Below are 18,137 nucleotides of genomic sequence, written 5' to 3' on the forward strand. Positions count from 1 at the left end.
AGGGCGCCCCCTGGCGGTCGGGAGGAGCGGAGGCAGGAGGGGAGCCAATAGGATGGAATAGGGCACCAGTATGGACCAGTTTGTGCCATTATGAACCATTATGGAGGCACAGGACTCCAGTATAGGCCAGTTCACACCAGTATGCGACTAGTATAGACCAGTAGGGCACCAGCATAAACCAGTTTGTGTCATTAGGTACCATTATGGGGGAGCAGGACATCAGTCTGGACCAGTTCACACCAGCATGGGACCAGTATAGGCCATTAGGGCACCAGTATGGACCAGTTTGTGCCATTAGGGACGAGTATGGAGGCGCAGGACTCCAGCATAGACCAGTTCACACCAGTATGGGACCAGTATAGACCAGTAGGGCACCAGTTTGAACCAGTTTGTGCCATTAGGGACCATTATGGAGGGGCAGGACGTCAGTATATACCAGTATAGACCAGTATGGCACCAGTTAATACCAGTAGGTGCCATTGGGGATCAGTATGGAGGCGCAGGACACCAGTATGGAGGCGCAGGACACTAGTATGTACCAGTACAGACCAGTATAAACCAGTATAGACCAGTATGGACCAGTTTAAGCCAGTGTGGGCCAGTATAAACCAGTATAGACCAGTATAAACCGTTATAAACCAGTATAGACTGGTTTACACCAGTTCCCACCAGTACATTGAGCCCCCCCCAAACCATTCATTCATTCATTCACCCACTCCATTCAACCCCACCGCAAGCCCCGCCCCCTTGTCCCCCTCAGCCAATCAGAAGCCCCCTCCCCTCTCCGCTCGCCTCCAAAGCCCGAGGGCTCCGCTGGGTCCTAGCGCCCGGCGCTCGCTGAGCCTGAGCCCATTGGGACCCCCCAAAACCCACCCATAGCCCCCCAAAACCCCCCCCATAACCCCCCAAAACCCCCCCAAACCCCCCCCATAGCCCGACCCCGCCCCCCCATTCCCAAACCTCCGTCATCTCCACTCGCTTTATTCCCACAATAAGATTTCTATGCAAAATACTCTCATCTCCCCCTCCCCCCCCCCAAACCACCCCGAAAGGGGGGGGGGAGGGGGGGGGTTTCAATGGGGGGGACCCCCCCCTTTCCCCTTTAATAAGTGGGGGCACTCAACCCCCCCCTCCCCCCCAGCCCCATAGCACAAAGAGGGCAGGGTTAAAGAGGGGGGGGTACCCCCCCCCCCAACGTACAAATATAGAGCTTATATGTACAAAAGTCCAAAGTGGGGGGGGGGGGACACCCCTAGATATGGAGGGGGGGGAGGGGGGGGGAGAGACACCCCCAACCCCACCCCCCCCCTTTCTTTTTGCTTATGGGGTGTCCCACCTCCCCCCCCCCCCCATTGTGTGCATGCAGCTGCCCCTCTATGGGGTGAGGAAGGGGCTGAGCTGATGGGGTGGGGGGGGTCTTAAAGGGGCAATGCCGTTTAAAGGCGGTCCCGGGCTGGGACCCAGATGTAGGGGCCCGAGAGCTCCTCGATGACGCGCTTCACCTTGTGGTAGATCTCCTCGAAGCTGTCGCCCTCCACCATGGCTATGGGGCGGGGGGGGGGGTAAAGTGTGGGGCAGGGGTTAATGGGGGGGGGACACATAGACATTGTATAGATATAACCCTCCCCACTATGGGGTTTGCAGGGGGGGGTTGTGGGGCTATGGGGGTTCCCTAGGGGTCAATGGGGGGGTAGTTATGGGGCAGGGGGGGGTGGTTATGGGTCTATGGGGGGGGTGTCTATGGGTCTATGGGTGGTGTCTATTGGTCTATAGGGGGTATCTGTGGGGCTATCGGGGGTGTCTATAGGTCAATGGGGGGGTGGTTATGGGGCAGGGGGGGTTTTCATGGGTCAATGGGGGGTATGTATGGGTCTATGGGGGGTCTCTATGGGTCTATAAGGGGTGTCTATAGGTCAGTGGGGGGGTATTTATGGGGGCAGGGCGTGTATTTATGGGTCAATCGAGGGGTAGTTATGGGGCAGGGGGGTGCTTATGGGTCTATGGGGGCTGTCTATGTGTCTAGGGAGGTCCCTAGGGAGGTATCTATGGGGCATGGGGGACACATATGGGTCTATGGGGGGTCCCTATGGGTCTATGGGGGGTATCTATGGGGTCAGGGGGTGATCTCTATGGGTCTATGGGGGTGTCTATGGGTCAAAGGGGGGGTATTTATGGGGCAGGGCGTGTATTTATGGGTCTATGGGGGGTGTCTATGGGTCTAGGGAGGTCCCTATGGGGGTATCTATGGGGCAGAGGGGTGTCTCTGGGGTCTCTATGGGTCTCTCTATGGCTCTATAGGGAGTATCTATGGGGCAGGGAGGTATCTATTGGTCTATAGGGATTATCTATGGGTCTATGGGGGTCTCTATGGGGCAGGGGGGGTCCCCACCAGAGAAGCACTCGGTGAACTCCTGCTCCAGTTTGGTGGCTCGGTCGAACGCCTTCCGGGCCTGCTCCTCCGTCACCCGCTTGCTGATCTCCCTTATATGGGCATGGAGGGGGCGGGGTCTCTACAGGCCACGCCCCCTTTGGCACAAGCCCCGCCCCCCATTGGCGCTCCAGCACCACGAGGCTGCGTCCCCCCCCCTTCCGTTGGCCCCTTTATAGAAGGGGAGAGGCTGCGCTAAGGCCACGCCCACAGAGCGAGGCCACGCCCCCTTCATGCCCATTTATGGACTGAGTCCCCTGCCTCTACCCTCAAGCCCCGCCCCTTCCCCATAAGCTCCACCCCCTCCATGCCCTTTTAAGGCTCTTCCCAATCCCTCTATTATCAAGCTCTGCCCCTCTATGCCCATTTCAGGAGCCATCCCTGCTATCAATGAAGCCCCGCCCCTTCTCCATAAGCTCCACCCCCTCCATACCCATTTAAGGCAAACTCCCATGCCCTCAATGATCAAGCTCCGCCCCTTCCCCATAAGCCACGCCCCCTTTATACCCATTTAAGGACCCTCCCCTACCCTCCACGTGACCCCACCCCCTTTATGCCCACTTAAAGCACCCCCCCCGCCCTCCACGTGACCCCACCCCCCCAATGCCCATATAAGGCGTAGCCCCGCCCCTCACAGGACGTTCTCCAATGACTTGGGCCGGATGAAGATGGCGATTGGGTGCAGCTGCGCCGCCTGCAGGCGCCGCACAGCATTGGCCGACACGTCCAGGATGCAGTGCTTGCCCTGCCCCGCCCCCAGAGCACACGTCACCGATGACGTCATAGACACGCCCTTATAAGGCACAACCACGCCCCCTCCCCGAACTCCCCCCTCCCCTCTGTCCTCCGATGACCCCCAATGGGACCCCCAATGAGCCACTAAGCTGCCCCCCCATTAACTCCTATGACCCCCATGTCCCCCCATTGCCCCCGATTACCCCACATTGACCCCCATTGCCCCCATAACCCCCATTGATCCCCATTGCCGCAATTACCCCATTAATCCCCATTACCCCCATTGACCCCCATTACCTTCCCACCCCCCCATTGACCCCCACTACCCCTCCATTGACCCCCATTACCCCCCATTGACCACCATTAACTCCCCACTATCCCCATTGACCCCCCATTACCCCCCATTACCCCCCATTGCCCCCCCCATTGCCAATAGAGACACTGCCACCTTGTGGCCACCAGGCGAACAGCACCCTGCGCCCATTGAAGTCAATGGGACTCAATGGCGACACTGCCGCCTTGTGGCCACCAAAGCGAACAGCACCCTGCGCACATTGAAATCAATGGGACTCAATGGCGACACTGCCACCTTGTGGCCACCAGGGGAACAGCACCCTGCGCCCATTGAAGTCAATGGGACTCAATGGCGACACTGCCACCTTGTGGCCACCAAAGCGAACAGCACCCTGCGCCCATTGAAGTCAATGGGACTCAATGGCGACACTGCCACCTTGTGGCCACCAGGGGAACAGCACCCTGCTCCCATTGAAGTCAATGGGACCCAATGGCGACACTGCCACCTTGTGGCCACTAGGGAGAACAGCACCCTGCGCCCATTGAAGTCAATGGGATTCAATGGCGACACTGCCACCTTGTGGCCACCAAAGCGAACAGCACCCTGCTCCCATTGTAGTCAATGGGACTCAATGGCGACACTGCCGCCTTGTGGCCACTAGGGCGAACAGCACCCTGCTCCCATTGAAGTCAATGGGACTCAATGGCGACACTGCCGCCTTGTGGCCACTAGGGTGAACAGCACCCTGCGCCCATTGAAGTCAATGGGACTCAATGGCGACACTGCCACCTTGTGGCCACTAAGGCGAACAGCACCCTGCGCCCATTGAAGTCAATGGGACTCAATGGCGACACTGCCGCCTTGTGGCCACCAGGGAGAACAGCACCCTGCGCCCATTGAAGTCAATTGGACCCCATTACCAACAGCGACACTGCCACCTTGTGGCCATCAAAGCGAACAGCACCCTGCGCCCATTGAAATCAATGGGATTCAATAGCGACACTGCCACCTTGTGGCCACTAAGGCGAACAGCACCCTGCGCCCATTGAAGTCAATGGGACTCAATGGCGACACTGCCACCTTGTGGCCACTAAGGCGAACAGCACCCTGCGCCCATTGAAGTCAATGGGATTCAATGGCGACACTGCCGCCTTGTGGCCACTTAAGGCGAACAGCACCCTGCGCCCATTGAAGTCAATGGGACTCAATGGCGACACTGCCACCTTGTGGCCACTAAGGCGAACAGCACCCTGCGCCCATTGAAGTCAATGGGACTCAATGGCGACACTGCCACCTTGTGGCCACTAAGGCGAACAGCACCCTGCTCCCATTGAAATCAATGGCGACACTGCCGCCTTGTGGCCACTAAGGCGAACAGCACCCTGCGCCCATTGAAGTCAATGGGACTCAATGGCGACACTGCCACCTTGTGGCCACTAAGGCGAACAGCACCCTGCGCCCATTGAAATCAGTGGGATCAATGGCGACACTGCCGCCTTGTGGCCACTAAGGCGAACAGCACCCTGCGCCCATTGAAGTCAATGGGACTCAATGGCGACACTGCCACCTTGTGGCCACCAAAGCGAACAGCACCCTGCGCCCATTGAAGTCAATGGGATTCAATGGCGACACTGCCACCTTGTGGCCACCAAGGCGAACAGCACCCTGCGCCCATTGAAATCAGTGGGATTCAATAGCGACACTGCCACCTTGTGGCCACTAAGGCAAACAGCACCCTGCGCCCATTGAAGTCAATGGGACTCAATGGCGACACTGCCGCCTTGTGGCCACTAAGGCGAATAGCACCGTGCTCCCATTGAAGTCAATGGGACTCAATGGCGACACTGCCGCCTTGTGGCCACTAGGAAGAACAGCACCCTGCGCCCATTGAATTCAGTGGGATTCAATAGCGACACTGCCACCTTGTGGCCACTAAGGCGAACAGCACCCTGCGCCCATTGAAGTGAATTGGACCCCATTACCAACAGCGACACTGCCACCTTGTGGCCACCAAGGCGAACAGCACCATGCGCCCATTGAAATCAATGGGACTCAATGGCGACACTGCCACCTTGTGGCCACTAAGGCGAACAGCACCCTGCGCCCATTGAAGTCAATGGGACTCAATGGCGACACTGCCGCCTTGTGGCCACCAAGGCGAACAGCACCCTGCGCCCACTGAAATCAATGGGACTCAATGGCGACACTGCCACCTTGTGGCCACGAGGGGAACAGCACCCTGCGCCCATTGACCTCAATGGGAGGTCCCCATTGCCCCATAGCGCCCCATAGGCACCTGCTCGGCCACCTCCCGCACGGACTGCACGCTGGTCCCATAGAGGTGGCTGTTGTACTGGCCGGCCTCGATGAACTTGTGGCCTTGGATGTCCTTCTCCATGCGCTCGCGGGAGGCCACAAAGTGGTAGTCACGGCCGTCGACCTCGTAGTCCCGCTTGGGCCGCGTCGTGTCTGGGGTAGAGGTTGGGGCGTCCATTGGGGTGTAGGGGGGATAGGGGGTATGGGGTGTATGGGGTATGGGGTGTATGGGGTGTATGGGGTGTATGGGGTATAGGGTGTATGGGGTATGGGGTATATGGGGTATATGGGGTATATGGGGTATATGGGGTATGGGGTATATGGGGTGTATGGTGTATGGGGTATATGGGGTATATGGGGTCTATGGGGTATATGGGGTATATATGGGGTATATGGGGGATATGGGGTATACGGGGTATATGGGGTATGGGGTATATGGGGTGTATGGGGTATATGGGGTATATGGGGTACGGGATATGGGGTGTATGGGGCATATTGGATATGAAGTAAGGGATATGGGATATCCACTTGTCTGGGCACTCGGATAGGAGATCATCATTGACGTGCTCCATACCCCATATGCCCCCCATACACCCCATATACCCCCATACACCCCATATACCCCCCATATCACACCCCCATACGCCCCACACACACCCATACACCCCATACCCCATACACGTGTCCCCCCATACATATCATACATCCCTATGGATGCGAGCATCACTCACGGGGGACGCAGGACCCGAACTTGTCTGGGAACTCGGACAGGAGATCATCATTGACCCGGTCCTTGGTGGGCCCCAGGATGATGATGGGGCGGGCGTAATGCACTGCAATGGGGCGGAGGTGGGGGGGTTATGGGGGTGCGGGGGGGGGCACCCCCATTGTTTATATGGGGCTCGCAGGGCTATGGAGCACAAACACCCCCCCCCCCATAGGGGTCAATGGTACCTTCCATCTGCGTCACTGTCTCGTAGCTCAGTACGGCATCTGTGGGGGAAGGGGGTAATGGGGGTTGATGTACTGAATGGGGAGTAATGGGGGGTAACGGGGGTTAATGGGGGGTAATGGGGGTCAATGGGGGGTCAATGGGGGGTAATGGAGGAATCAATGGGGGTTAATGGGGGGTCTATGGGGGGTCAATGGGGGATGCCATAGGGGTCGGTGAGGGGGGTAATGAGGGAATCAATGGGGGAATCAATGGGGGGCTCCATGGGGGTTCATGGGGGGGTCAATGGGGGAGATGAATCGTGGCCAATGTCAATCAGAGAGAGTAATCGGGAGGTCAATGGGAGGGTCGATGGGAGTCAATGGGAATAATGGGGGGATCAATGGGGGCTAATGGGGGTCAATGGGGGGTCACATGGGGGTTAATGGGAGGGTCCATGGGGGTGATGGGGGAGACATGCGATCGGGTCTGAGGGGGGTCAATGGGGGGAGCCAAAGTGTAATGGGGCTCAATGGGGGGATAATGAGGAGGGAAATGCTAATGATGGATCAATGGGGGAGGTGTCCATGGGGGTTAATGAGGGTGATCATGCCATGGGGGGTGGTAGATCAATGGGGGGTGATGTCTATGGGGGGATCAATGGGGGGTAATGTCTATGGGGGATCAATGGGGGATCAATGGGGGGGTCAATGGGAATTAATGCAGCACCCACCTTGTGAGCCTGATCCAGGGACCCGATCCTGTGGGGGGCAAAGAGGGGGGCAATAAGAGAGGAGAGGGGGGGTTATGGGGGGCAATGTGGGGAGGGGGGGCACACAATGGGGGAGGGGGGGGGTTTGGGGGTCCCTACCTTGGCCTTGAGGCGCGTCCATTCTCGTCGCTCCACCCTGGGCCGATAGAGAGAGGGGTGACCCCAGTGCCCCCCCCATTGCCCCCACTGGGTCCCATTGACCTCCCATTGGTTCCCATTACCCCCATTGACCCCATTGCCCCCCATTGGTTCCCATTACGCCCATTGATCCCCATTGCCCCCATTGAGCCCCATTGATCCTATTGGCTCCCATTTCTCCCATTGCCCCCTATTACCACCCATTACCCCCATTGCCCAAATTACCCCCATTGACTCCCATTAACCCCATTGAGCCCCGTTAGCCCCATTACCCCCCATTGAGCCCCATTGCCTCCCCATTACCCCCATTGTCTCCCATTACCCCCCATTGGTTCCCATTACCCCCCATTGGCAACAGCGACACTGCCACCCGGTGGCCACCAAGGCGAACAGCACCCTGCGCCCATTGAAATCAATGGGACTCAAGGGCGACACTGCCACCTTGTGGCCACCAGGGCGAACAGCACCCTGCGCCCATTGAAATCAATGGGACTCAATGGCGACACTGCCGCCTTGTGGCCACCAAGGAGAACAGCACCCTGCTCCCATTGAAATCAATGGGACTCAATGGCGACACTGCCGCCTTGTGGCCACTAAGGCGAACAGCACTCTGCGCCCATTGAACTCAATGGGACTCAATGGCGACACTGCCACCTTGTGGCCCCTAAGGAGAACAGCACCCTGCTCCCATTAAAGTCAATGGGACTCAATGGCGACACTGCCACCTTGTGGCCAACCAAGGCGAACAGCACCCTGCGCCCATTGACGTCAATGGCGACACTGCCGCTTTGTGGCCACCAGTGCGAACAGCACCCTGCGCCCATTGAACTCAATGGGACTCAACAGCGACACTGCCACCTTGTGGCCATTAGGGCGAACAACACCCTTTGCCCGTTGAAGTCAATGGGACTCAATGGCGACACTGCCGCCTTGTGGCTACTAAGGCGAACAGCACCCTTTGCCCATTGAAGTCAATGGGACTCAATGGCGACACTGCCGCCTTGTGGCCACTAGGGAGAACAGCACCCTGCGCCCTTTTAACTCAATGGGACTCAACAGCGACACTGCCACCTTGTGGCCATTAGGGCGAACAGCACCCTGCGCCCATTGAAGTCAATGGGACTCAACAGCGACACTGCCACCTTGTGGCCACCAAGGCGAACAGCACCCTGCGCCCATTGAAGTCAATGGCGACACTGCCGCCTTGTGGCCACCAAGGGAACAGCACCCTGCGCCCATTGAAATCAATGGCGACACTGCCGCCTTGTGGCCACCAAGGCGAACAGCACCCTGCGCCCATTGAAGTCAATGGGACTCAATGGCGACACTGCCGCCTTGTGGCCACTAAGGCGAACAGCACCCTGCGCCCATTGAAGTCAATGGGACTCAATGGCGACACTGCCGCCTTGTGGCCACTAAGGCGAACAGCACCCTGCGCCCATTGAAGTCAATGGGACTCAATAGCGACACTGCCACCTTGTGGCCACCAAGGCGAACAGCACCCTGCGCCCATTGAAGTCAATGGGACTCAATGGCGACACTGCCGCCTTGTGGCCACCAAGGCGAACAGCACCCTGCGCCCATTGAAGTCAATGGGACTCAATGGCGACACTGCCACCTTGTGGCCACTAAGGCGAACAGCACCCTGCGCCCATTGAAGTCAATGGGACTCAATGGCGACACTGCCGCCTTGTGGCCACTAAGGCGAACAGCACCCTGCGCCCATTGAAGTCAATGGGACTCAATGGCGACACTGCCGCCTTGTGGCCACGAGGGGAACAGCACCCTGCGCCCATTGAAGTCAATGGGACTCAACAGCGACACTGCCACCTTGTGGCCACTAAGGCGAACAGCACCCTGCGCCCATTGAAGTCAATGGGACTCAATAGCGACACTGCCACCTTGTGGCCACCAAGGCGAACAGCACCCTGCTCCCATTGAAGTCAATGGGACTCAACAGCGACACTGCCACCTTGTGGCCACTAAGGCGAACAGCACCCTGCGCCCATTGAAGTCAATGGGACTCAATGGCGACACTGCCGCCTTGTGGCCACTAAGGCGAACAGCACCCTGCGCCCATTGAAGTCAATGGGACTCAATGGCGACACTGCCACCTTGTGGCCACCAGGGCGAACAGCACCCTTTGCCCATTGAAGTCAATGGGACCCCATTGCCCCCCATTCACCGTCTCTTGCTGGGCACGAAGCCGAGCTGGGGGGGCTGCCCGGGGGGGTGCACGGCCCTCGCCTGCCACCACTCCTCATCGGACGCATCCAGGACGTGGAGGACGTCCCCGAAGCGGAAGCTCAGAGCCTGGCTCAGGAACCCGCAGTCCTTGGCCTTGTCGTAGTCAAAGAGGGCCCTGGGGGGGGGAGAGACAGCCCATAATAACCCATAGCCATAGCCCATAATACCCCATATATCCCAGACATCCCATAATAACCCATCCATCCCATAATACCCCATACATCGCATAATACCCCATACATCCCACACATCCCATAATACCCATTACACCCCATAATACCCTCTCCATCCCATAATATACCCCATCGAGTAATATCCCCCCATCCCATAATACCACACACCCTGTCTCCCATAACAAACCCATACATCCCATAATACCCCCCAACCCGTATCCCATAACAACCCATGCATCCCATAATAGCCTATACCACTTCTCCCATAGCAACCAATCCACCCCATAACACCCCATCTCCCATAGCAACCCCTCCATCCCATAACACCCCATCTCCCATAGCAACCCCTCCATCCCATAATACCCATCTCCCATAGCAACCCCTCCATCCCATAACACCCATCTCCCATAGCAACCCCTCCATCCCATAATACCCATCTCCCATAGCAACCCCTCCATCCCATAATACCCATCCCCATAGCAATCCCTCCATCCCATAATACCCATCTCCCATAGCAACCCATACACCCCATAACACCCCATCTCCCATAGCAACCCCTCCATCCCATAGCACCCCGTTTCCCATAGCAACCCCTCCATCCCATAATACCCCCCCCGCCCCACACCGGACGTAGAAGCCCCTCTTGGGGTCGCTCCGCAGGGAGGCGCTGCCGGAGCCGAGGCTGCTCCCCAGGAGCTGCTCCCGGAGGTCGTGGATCTTGGCCTCGAAGCGCCCGTACTCTGTGGGGCAGAGCCATAGGGGGATGTGTGGGGCAGAGCCATAGGGGGATGTGTGGGGCTGAGCCATAGAGGGATGTGTGGGGCTGAGCCATAGGGGGATGTGTGGGGCTGAGCCATAGAGGGATGTGTGGGGCTGAGCCATAGAGGGATGTGTGGGGCTGAGCCATAGGGGGATGTGTGGGGCAGAGCCATAGTGGGATGTGTGGGGCAGAGCCATAGGGGGATGTGTGGGGCAGAGCCATAGGCAGTGATGTGTGGGTCAGCCCCATAGGCAGTGATGTGTGGGTCAGCCCCATAGGCAGTGATGTGTGGGTCAGCCCCATAGGCAGGTATATGTGGGTCAGCCCCATAGGCAGGTACATGTGGGTCAGCCCCATAGGCAGGTATATGTAGAGCAGCCCCATAGGCAGTGATGTGCGGTTCAGCCCCATGGGCAGTGATGTGCGGTTCAGCCCCATAGGCAGTGATGTGTGGGTCAGCCCCATAGCAGTGATGTGTGGGGCAGCCCCATAGCAGGTACATGCGGTTCAGCCCCATAGCAGTGATGTGTGGGGCAGCCCCATAGGCAGTGATGTGTGGGTCAGCCCCATAGCAGGTACGTGTGGGGCAGCCCCACAGCGCCCTCACCCTCGGGTCTGTACTGGGCGATGATGGTCACGCTCTGGCCCGCGTTCTTGAGCGCCACGGCCGCCTGCTCGTGGGTGGCGCTGCGGAGATCAACCCCGTTCACCTGCAGGGGGGAGATATGGGGTGTATGGGGGGGATATAGGGATATATGGGGTATATGGGGGGATATGGGGTATATGGGGTATAGGGGGTATGGGATATGTGGGGTATATGGGGGATATAGGATACATGGGGTATATGGGGTGTATGGGGTATGGGGTATAGGGATATATGGGGTGTATGGGATGCATGGGGTATGGGATATGGGATATATGGGGTATGGGATATGGGGTATATGGGGTATGGGATATGGGGTATGGGATGGATGGGGTATGGAGTATATGGGAGACAGGGTGTATGGGATATAGGGGGCATAGAAGATATAGATACATGGGATATGGGATATAGGGATATATGGGATATGGGATACAATGATATATGGGGTATAGGATGTATGGGATATGGGGTATATGGGGTATGGAATATGGGATATATGGGGTATGGGATATAGGAATATATGAGGTAAGGAATGTATGGGATATATGGGATATGGGATATGGGGTATGGGATATATGGGGTATGGGATATATGGGGTATGGGATATATGGGGTATGGGATATATGGGGTATGGGATGGATGGGGTATGGGATATATGGGGTATGGGATATATGGGGTATGGGGTATATGGGGTATGGGATGTATGGGATATGGGATATGGGGTATATGGGGTACAGTGGGATGGGAAGGGGTTGCCATGGAGATGGGGATATAGGGGTATGGGATATGGGATATGGGATATGGGATATGGGGTATGGGATATGGGATATGGGGTATGGGATATGGTTATGGGGTATGGAATATGGGGTATGGGATATGGGGTATATGGGGTATGGGATGAGGCCGTGTCCCTGTGGGGCTGGGGTCGCAGTGGGATGGGGCTCGAGGCCAGGCAAGCAAAGGGAGATGCTGGGGAGCGAGATATGGGGATGGGAATGGGGCATGGGATATGTTAAATGGGATATGGTATATGGGATATGGTTATGGGGTATGGAGTATGGGGAATGGGGTATATGGGATATATGGGATGTATGGGGTATATGGGGTATGGGATGTATGGGGTATGGGGTATGGGATATATGGGGTATATGGGGTATGGGGTTATTATGGGATGCATGGGGTCTGGGATGGGGACACCTCACCTTAAGGGTACCGCAGGGGACATGGCAGCAAGGATGGGGACAGCTTTGGGGGGGACACGGCCCTATAGGGGGGAGGAGGAGAAGGGGACAAGGATGGGGACCAATCCCTATGGAGGATGAGGACCAATCCCTATGGAGGATGGGGACCAATCCCTATGGAGGATGAGGACCAATCCCTATGGAGGATGAGGACCAATCCCTATGGAGAGCAGGATGAGGACCAATCCCTATGGAGGATGAGGACCAATCCCTATGGAGAACCAACCCAAAAACCAACCCAGGAGGATGAGGACCAATCCCTGTGGAGGATGAGGACCAATCCCTATGGAGAGCAGGATGAGGACCAATCCCTATGGAGGATGAGGACCAATCCCTATGGAGGATGAGGACCAATCCCTATGGAGAGCAGGATGGGGACCAATCCCTATGGAGGATGAGGACCAATCCCTATGGAGGATGAGGACCAATCCCTATGGAGAGCAGGATGGGGACCAATCCCTATGGAGGATGAGGACCAATCCCTATGGAGGATGAGGACCAATCCCTATGGAGAGCAGGATGGGGACCAATCCCTATGGAGGATGAGGACCAATCCCTATGGAGGATGAGGACCAATCCCTATGGAGAGCAGGATGGGGACCAATCCCTATGGAGGATGAGGACCAATCCCTATGGAGGATGAGGACCAATCCCTATGGAGAGCAGGATGGGGACCAATCCCTATGGAGGATGAGGGCCAATCCCTATGGAGGATGGGGACCAATCCCTATGGACGATGGGGACCAATCCCTATGGAGGATGGGGACCAATCCCTATGGAGGATGAGGGCCAATCCCTATGGAGGATGGGGACCAATCCCTATGGAGGATGGGGACCAATCCCTATGGAGGATGGGGACCAATCCCTATGGAGAGCAGGATGGGGACCAATCCCTATGGAGGATGGGGACCAATCCCTATGGAGGACGGGGATCCCATTGGGTGCCATGGACCCCCCCCCATCACCATTGAGGGGGAAGATGCCAATGGTGGCAACCAAGGGGTGTCAGTGCAGGGGGGGGCTTAGGGGCAATGGGGGGATAGGATGGGGGTCAGTGGGGGTCAATGGGATCAATGGGTGTCAATGGGTATCAATGGGGATCAATGGGTATCAATGGGTGTCAATGGGTGTCAATGGGTATCAATGGGTGTCAATGGGTGTCAATGGGTATCAATGGGTGTCAATGGGTGTCAATGGGTATCAATGGGTGTCAATGGGTGTCAATGGGTATCAATGGGTATCAATGGGTATCAATGGGTGTCAATGGGTATCAATGGGTATCAATGGGTGTCAATGGGTATCAATGGGTATCAATGGGTATCAATGGGTGTCAATGGGTATCAATGGGTGTCAATGGATGTCAATGGGTGTCAATGGGTATCAATGGGTATCAATGGGTGTCAATGGGTGTCAATGGGTATCAATGGGTGTCAATGGGTGTCAATGGGTATCAATGGGGTGTCAGGGGGTGCGTACTCACAGAGAGGATCTGGTCCCCCTTGCGCAGCTCCCCACTGAGGTCAATGGGGACTCAATGGATGTCAATGGGTGTCAATGGGTATCAATGGGTGTCAATGGATGTCAATGGGTGTCAATGGGTATCAATGGGGTGTCAATGGATGTCAATGGGTGCCAATGGGTGTCAATGGGAGTGTCTCAAGGTCTGGCCAATGGTCAATGAGGTCAATGGGGACTCAATGGGTGTCAATGGGTGTCAATGGGTACCAATGGGTGTCAATGGGTACCAATGGGTGTCAATGGGTATCAATGGATGTCAATGGGTGTCAATGGGTATCAATAGGTTGTCAGGGGGTGCGTACTCACAGAGAGGATCTGGTCCCCCTTGCGCAGCTCCCCACTGAGGTCAATGGGGACTCAATGGATGTCAATGGATGTCAATGGGTACCAATGGGTGTCAATGGGTATCAATGGGTATCAATGGGTACCAATGGGTGTCAATGGGTATCAATGGATGTCAATGGGTGTCAATGGATGTCAATGGGGTGTCAGGGGGTGCGTACTCACAGACAGGATCTGGTCCCCCTTGCGCAGCTCCCCACTGAGGTCAATGGGGACTCAATGGGTGTCAATGGGTATCAATGGGTATCAATGGATGTCAATGGGTGTCAATGGATGTCAATGGGTCTCAATGGGGTATCACTGGGACTGTACTCACAGACAGGATCTGGTCCCCCTTGCGCAGCTCCCCACTGAGGTCCGCGGGGCCCCCCGCCAGGATGAAGGAGATGAAGATCCCTTCCCCATCCTCGCCCCCCACGATGTTGAAGCCCAGCCCCGTGGAGCCCCGATGGATCAGGATGCGCCGCGGCTCCCTAGGGATACAGGGGCAGCAATGGGGGACCCCATAGGGGACAATGGGGGGGTACCCCAATGATGATGGGGACCCCATAAGTGACCATAGGGACACCCCAATGATGATGGAGACCCCCATAAACGACCATAGGGACAACATTAGTGACCATTGGGACCCCATAAGTGACCATAGGGACCCCATAGCAACCCCATAGGTGCCCATAAGGACCCCATAGGTGACCACAGGGACCCCATAGGGACCCCATAGGTGCCCATAGGGCCCCCATAGGTGCCCATAGAGACCCCATAGGTGCCCATAGAGACCCCATAGGTGCCCATAAGAACCCCATAGACCCCCATAGACCCCCCATAGACCCCCACAGACCCCCCATAGACCCCCCATAGACCCCCCATAGACCCCCCCATAGACCCCCATAGACCCCCATAGACCCCCCATAGACCCCCCATAGACCCCCCATAGACCCCCATAGACCCCCATAGCCCCCCATAGGCATCCATGGGGGTACCTGGGGACGTCGTCGTCGGGCAGGAGGTCCTTGGGGCCGGGGGAGTAGCGGCGGGGGGAGGTGGGGGTGAGGGCGGGGGCGGGGAACTCGGGGCCCAGGAAACTCTGGGGGCCCAGCTCCGAGTCCAGGTGGGCGGAGTAAGCTGGGGGAGGGGATAATGGGGTTAATGGGGGGCAATGGGGGGTGGGGGTCAATGGGGATAATGGGGGTAAGGGGGGGAATGGGGTGATGGGGTAATGGGGGTCCATGGGGTCAATGGGGGTAAAGGGGTAATGGGGGTCAATGGGGTAATGGGGGGAAATCAAGGACATGGGAATGAAGTGATGGAGGTGGCACCCAATCGATACCCATAGAACCCAATGACCACCCCTAGAGCACCCCAATGAGCAACCATAGCACCCCAATGGGCACCCATAGCACCCCAATGAGCACCCATAGCACCCCAATGAGCACCCACAGCACCCAATGAGCACCACTAGCACCCCAATGAGCACCCATAGCACACAATGAGCACCACTAGCACCCCAATGGGCACCCATAGCACCCCAATGGGCACCCATAGCACCCAATGAGCACCCCTAGCACCCCAATGAGCACCCCTAGCACCCCAATGAGCACTCATAGAGCACCCCTAGCACCCAATGAGCACCCATAGCACCCATAGAGCACCCATAGCACCCCAATGGGCACCCCTAGCACCCCGTAACTCACATCCGGTGACATCGGGGGGCGCAAAGGAGTCCCCCAGGAAGGAGGCCGCGGGCTTGGCCACCCGCAGGTAAACCACATCGAAGGTGTTCTTGAGGGCAGCGACTGCATCCTCGTGCATCACATCCTCCAGGCTCACGTTGTTCACCTATGGGGGAATGGGGGGCAATGGGAGTCAATGGGGGTGATGGGAGTGATGGGGGAATGGGGGTGATGGGGCGAATGGGGTCCCATTGAGTTCAATGGGCTCAGGGTGCAGTTTGCCCTAGTGGCCACAAGGTGGCGGTGTCGCCATTGAGTCCCATTGATCTCCATTGACTTCCATTGCCCCATTGACTCCCATTGATACCCATTGATACCCATTGACCCCCATTGACATCCATTGACCCCATTGACTCCCATTCACCGCCATTGACTCCCATTGACTCCCATTGACTGTCATTGTCCCCCCTTGAGCCCCACTGTCCCCATTGATTCCAATTACCCCATTGACTCCCATTGTCCCCATTGACCCCCATTGATCACCATTGACTCCACTGACCCCCATTGACGTCCATCACCCCCCATTGATTCCATTGACACCCATTGTCCCCATTGACCCCTACTGACTCCCATTGAGTCACATTATCCCCATTGACCCCCATTGACTCCCATTGACCCCATTGACTCCCATTACCCCCATTGACCCCATTGCCCCCCATCACCCCCATTCCCCCCATTACCCCATTGACCCCATTACCCCCATCACCCCCATTACCCCATTGACCCCATCACCCCCATTACCCCATTACCCCCATTGACCCCCATTACCCCATTGCCCCCATTACCCCCATTACTCCATTGACTCCCATAGCCCCCCATTGCCCCCCATATCTCACGGCCAGGATCTTGTCCCCTATCTGGAGCCTCCCGTCCTTGTGGGCGGCGCCGCCCTCGATCACCTTGGTCACGTAGATGCTGTTGTCCCCTGGGATGTGCTGGTTCCCCACCCCCCCCGCGATGCTGAACCCCAGACCTGCAATGGGGGGAGCGCTATGGGGCACCCCATAGAGAGACACCCCTGCCCCATAGCGTGGGTCACCCCATAGAGACACCCCCCCCATCTATAACATGGGCTGCCCCATAGAGATACCCCCCCCATCTATAACACGGGCTGCCCCATAGAGATACCCCCCCTCTATAACATGGGCTGCCCCATAGAGGGATCCATCCATCCCTCCCCATACATAGGCTATGGGGCTGCTATGGGTCCCTATAAAGGGGGTCACTATGGGGGTCCCCAATGCTGCCCTATAGGGGCCTGGGGGGGGTTGGAAGGGTCCAGTGGGGTCATAGGGAGGGGTTGGAGGGGGCCAATGGGATGCAGTGGGATGCAATGGATCTCAATGGGTGCCAGTGGGTCCCAATGGGGTTCAATGGGTCTCAATGAGTCCCAATGGGTCCCAATGGTGTTCAATGGGCTCCAATGGGTCCCAATGGGTCTCAATGGGTCCCAATGGGTCCAATGGTGTTCAATGGATCCCAATGGTGTTCAATGGGTCTCAATGGTGTTCAATGGGCTCCAGTGGTTCCCAATGGGTCCCAATGGTGTTCAATGGGGTGCCAATGGGTCTCAACGGGTCCAGTGGTGTTCAATGGCGTTCAATGGGTCCCAAAGGTGTTCAATGGACCCCAATGGGTCTCAATGATTCCCAATGGGTCTCAATGGGTCCCAACGTGTCTCAGTGTGTCTCAATGGGTCCCAATGGTGTTCAGTGGGGTCTCTATGGGGTCCCAATGGGTCTCTATGTGTCTCTATGGGTCCCTATGGGTCGCAATGGGTCCCAGTGTGTCCCTATGTGTGTCTATAGGTCCCTATGGGGTCCCTATGGGGTCCCTATGGGGTCTCTATGGGTCCCAATGTCTTAGAA

At 57.1% G+C, this 18,137-nt stretch overlaps 1 protein-coding gene across 1 annotated transcript; it reads right to left on the reverse strand.

The window, feature by feature from the left end:
• Window positions 1–1,436: 1,436 nt before the first annotated feature.
• On the reverse strand, window positions 1,437–17,242 carry DLG4 (discs large MAGUK scaffold protein 4; the record flags this gene model as incomplete). Its single annotated transcript, XM_061364073.1, has 15 exons — window positions 1,437–1,543; window positions 2,390–2,481; window positions 3,064–3,173; window positions 5,755–5,927; window positions 6,506–6,607; window positions 6,729–6,767; window positions 7,439–7,466; window positions 7,577–7,613; window positions 9,801–9,977; window positions 10,661–10,775; window positions 11,403–11,505; window positions 14,856–15,012; window positions 15,520–15,661; window positions 16,231–16,375; window positions 17,106–17,242. Coding segments are annotated over 15 exons (1,664 nt in total), but the record flags the coding sequence as incomplete, so codon positions are not given.
• Between the last annotated feature and the right edge of the window lie 895 nt (window positions 17,243–18,137).

This window comes from Neopsephotus bourkii, unplaced genomic scaffold, assembly GCF_033783945.1.
Source record: "Neopsephotus bourkii isolate Nb327-2 ecotype Australia unplaced genomic scaffold, CSIRO-AGI_Nbou_v1 NB_1186, whole genome shotgun sequence".
NCBI lineage: Eukaryota > Metazoa > Chordata > Aves > Psittaciformes > Psittacidae > Neopsephotus > Neopsephotus bourkii.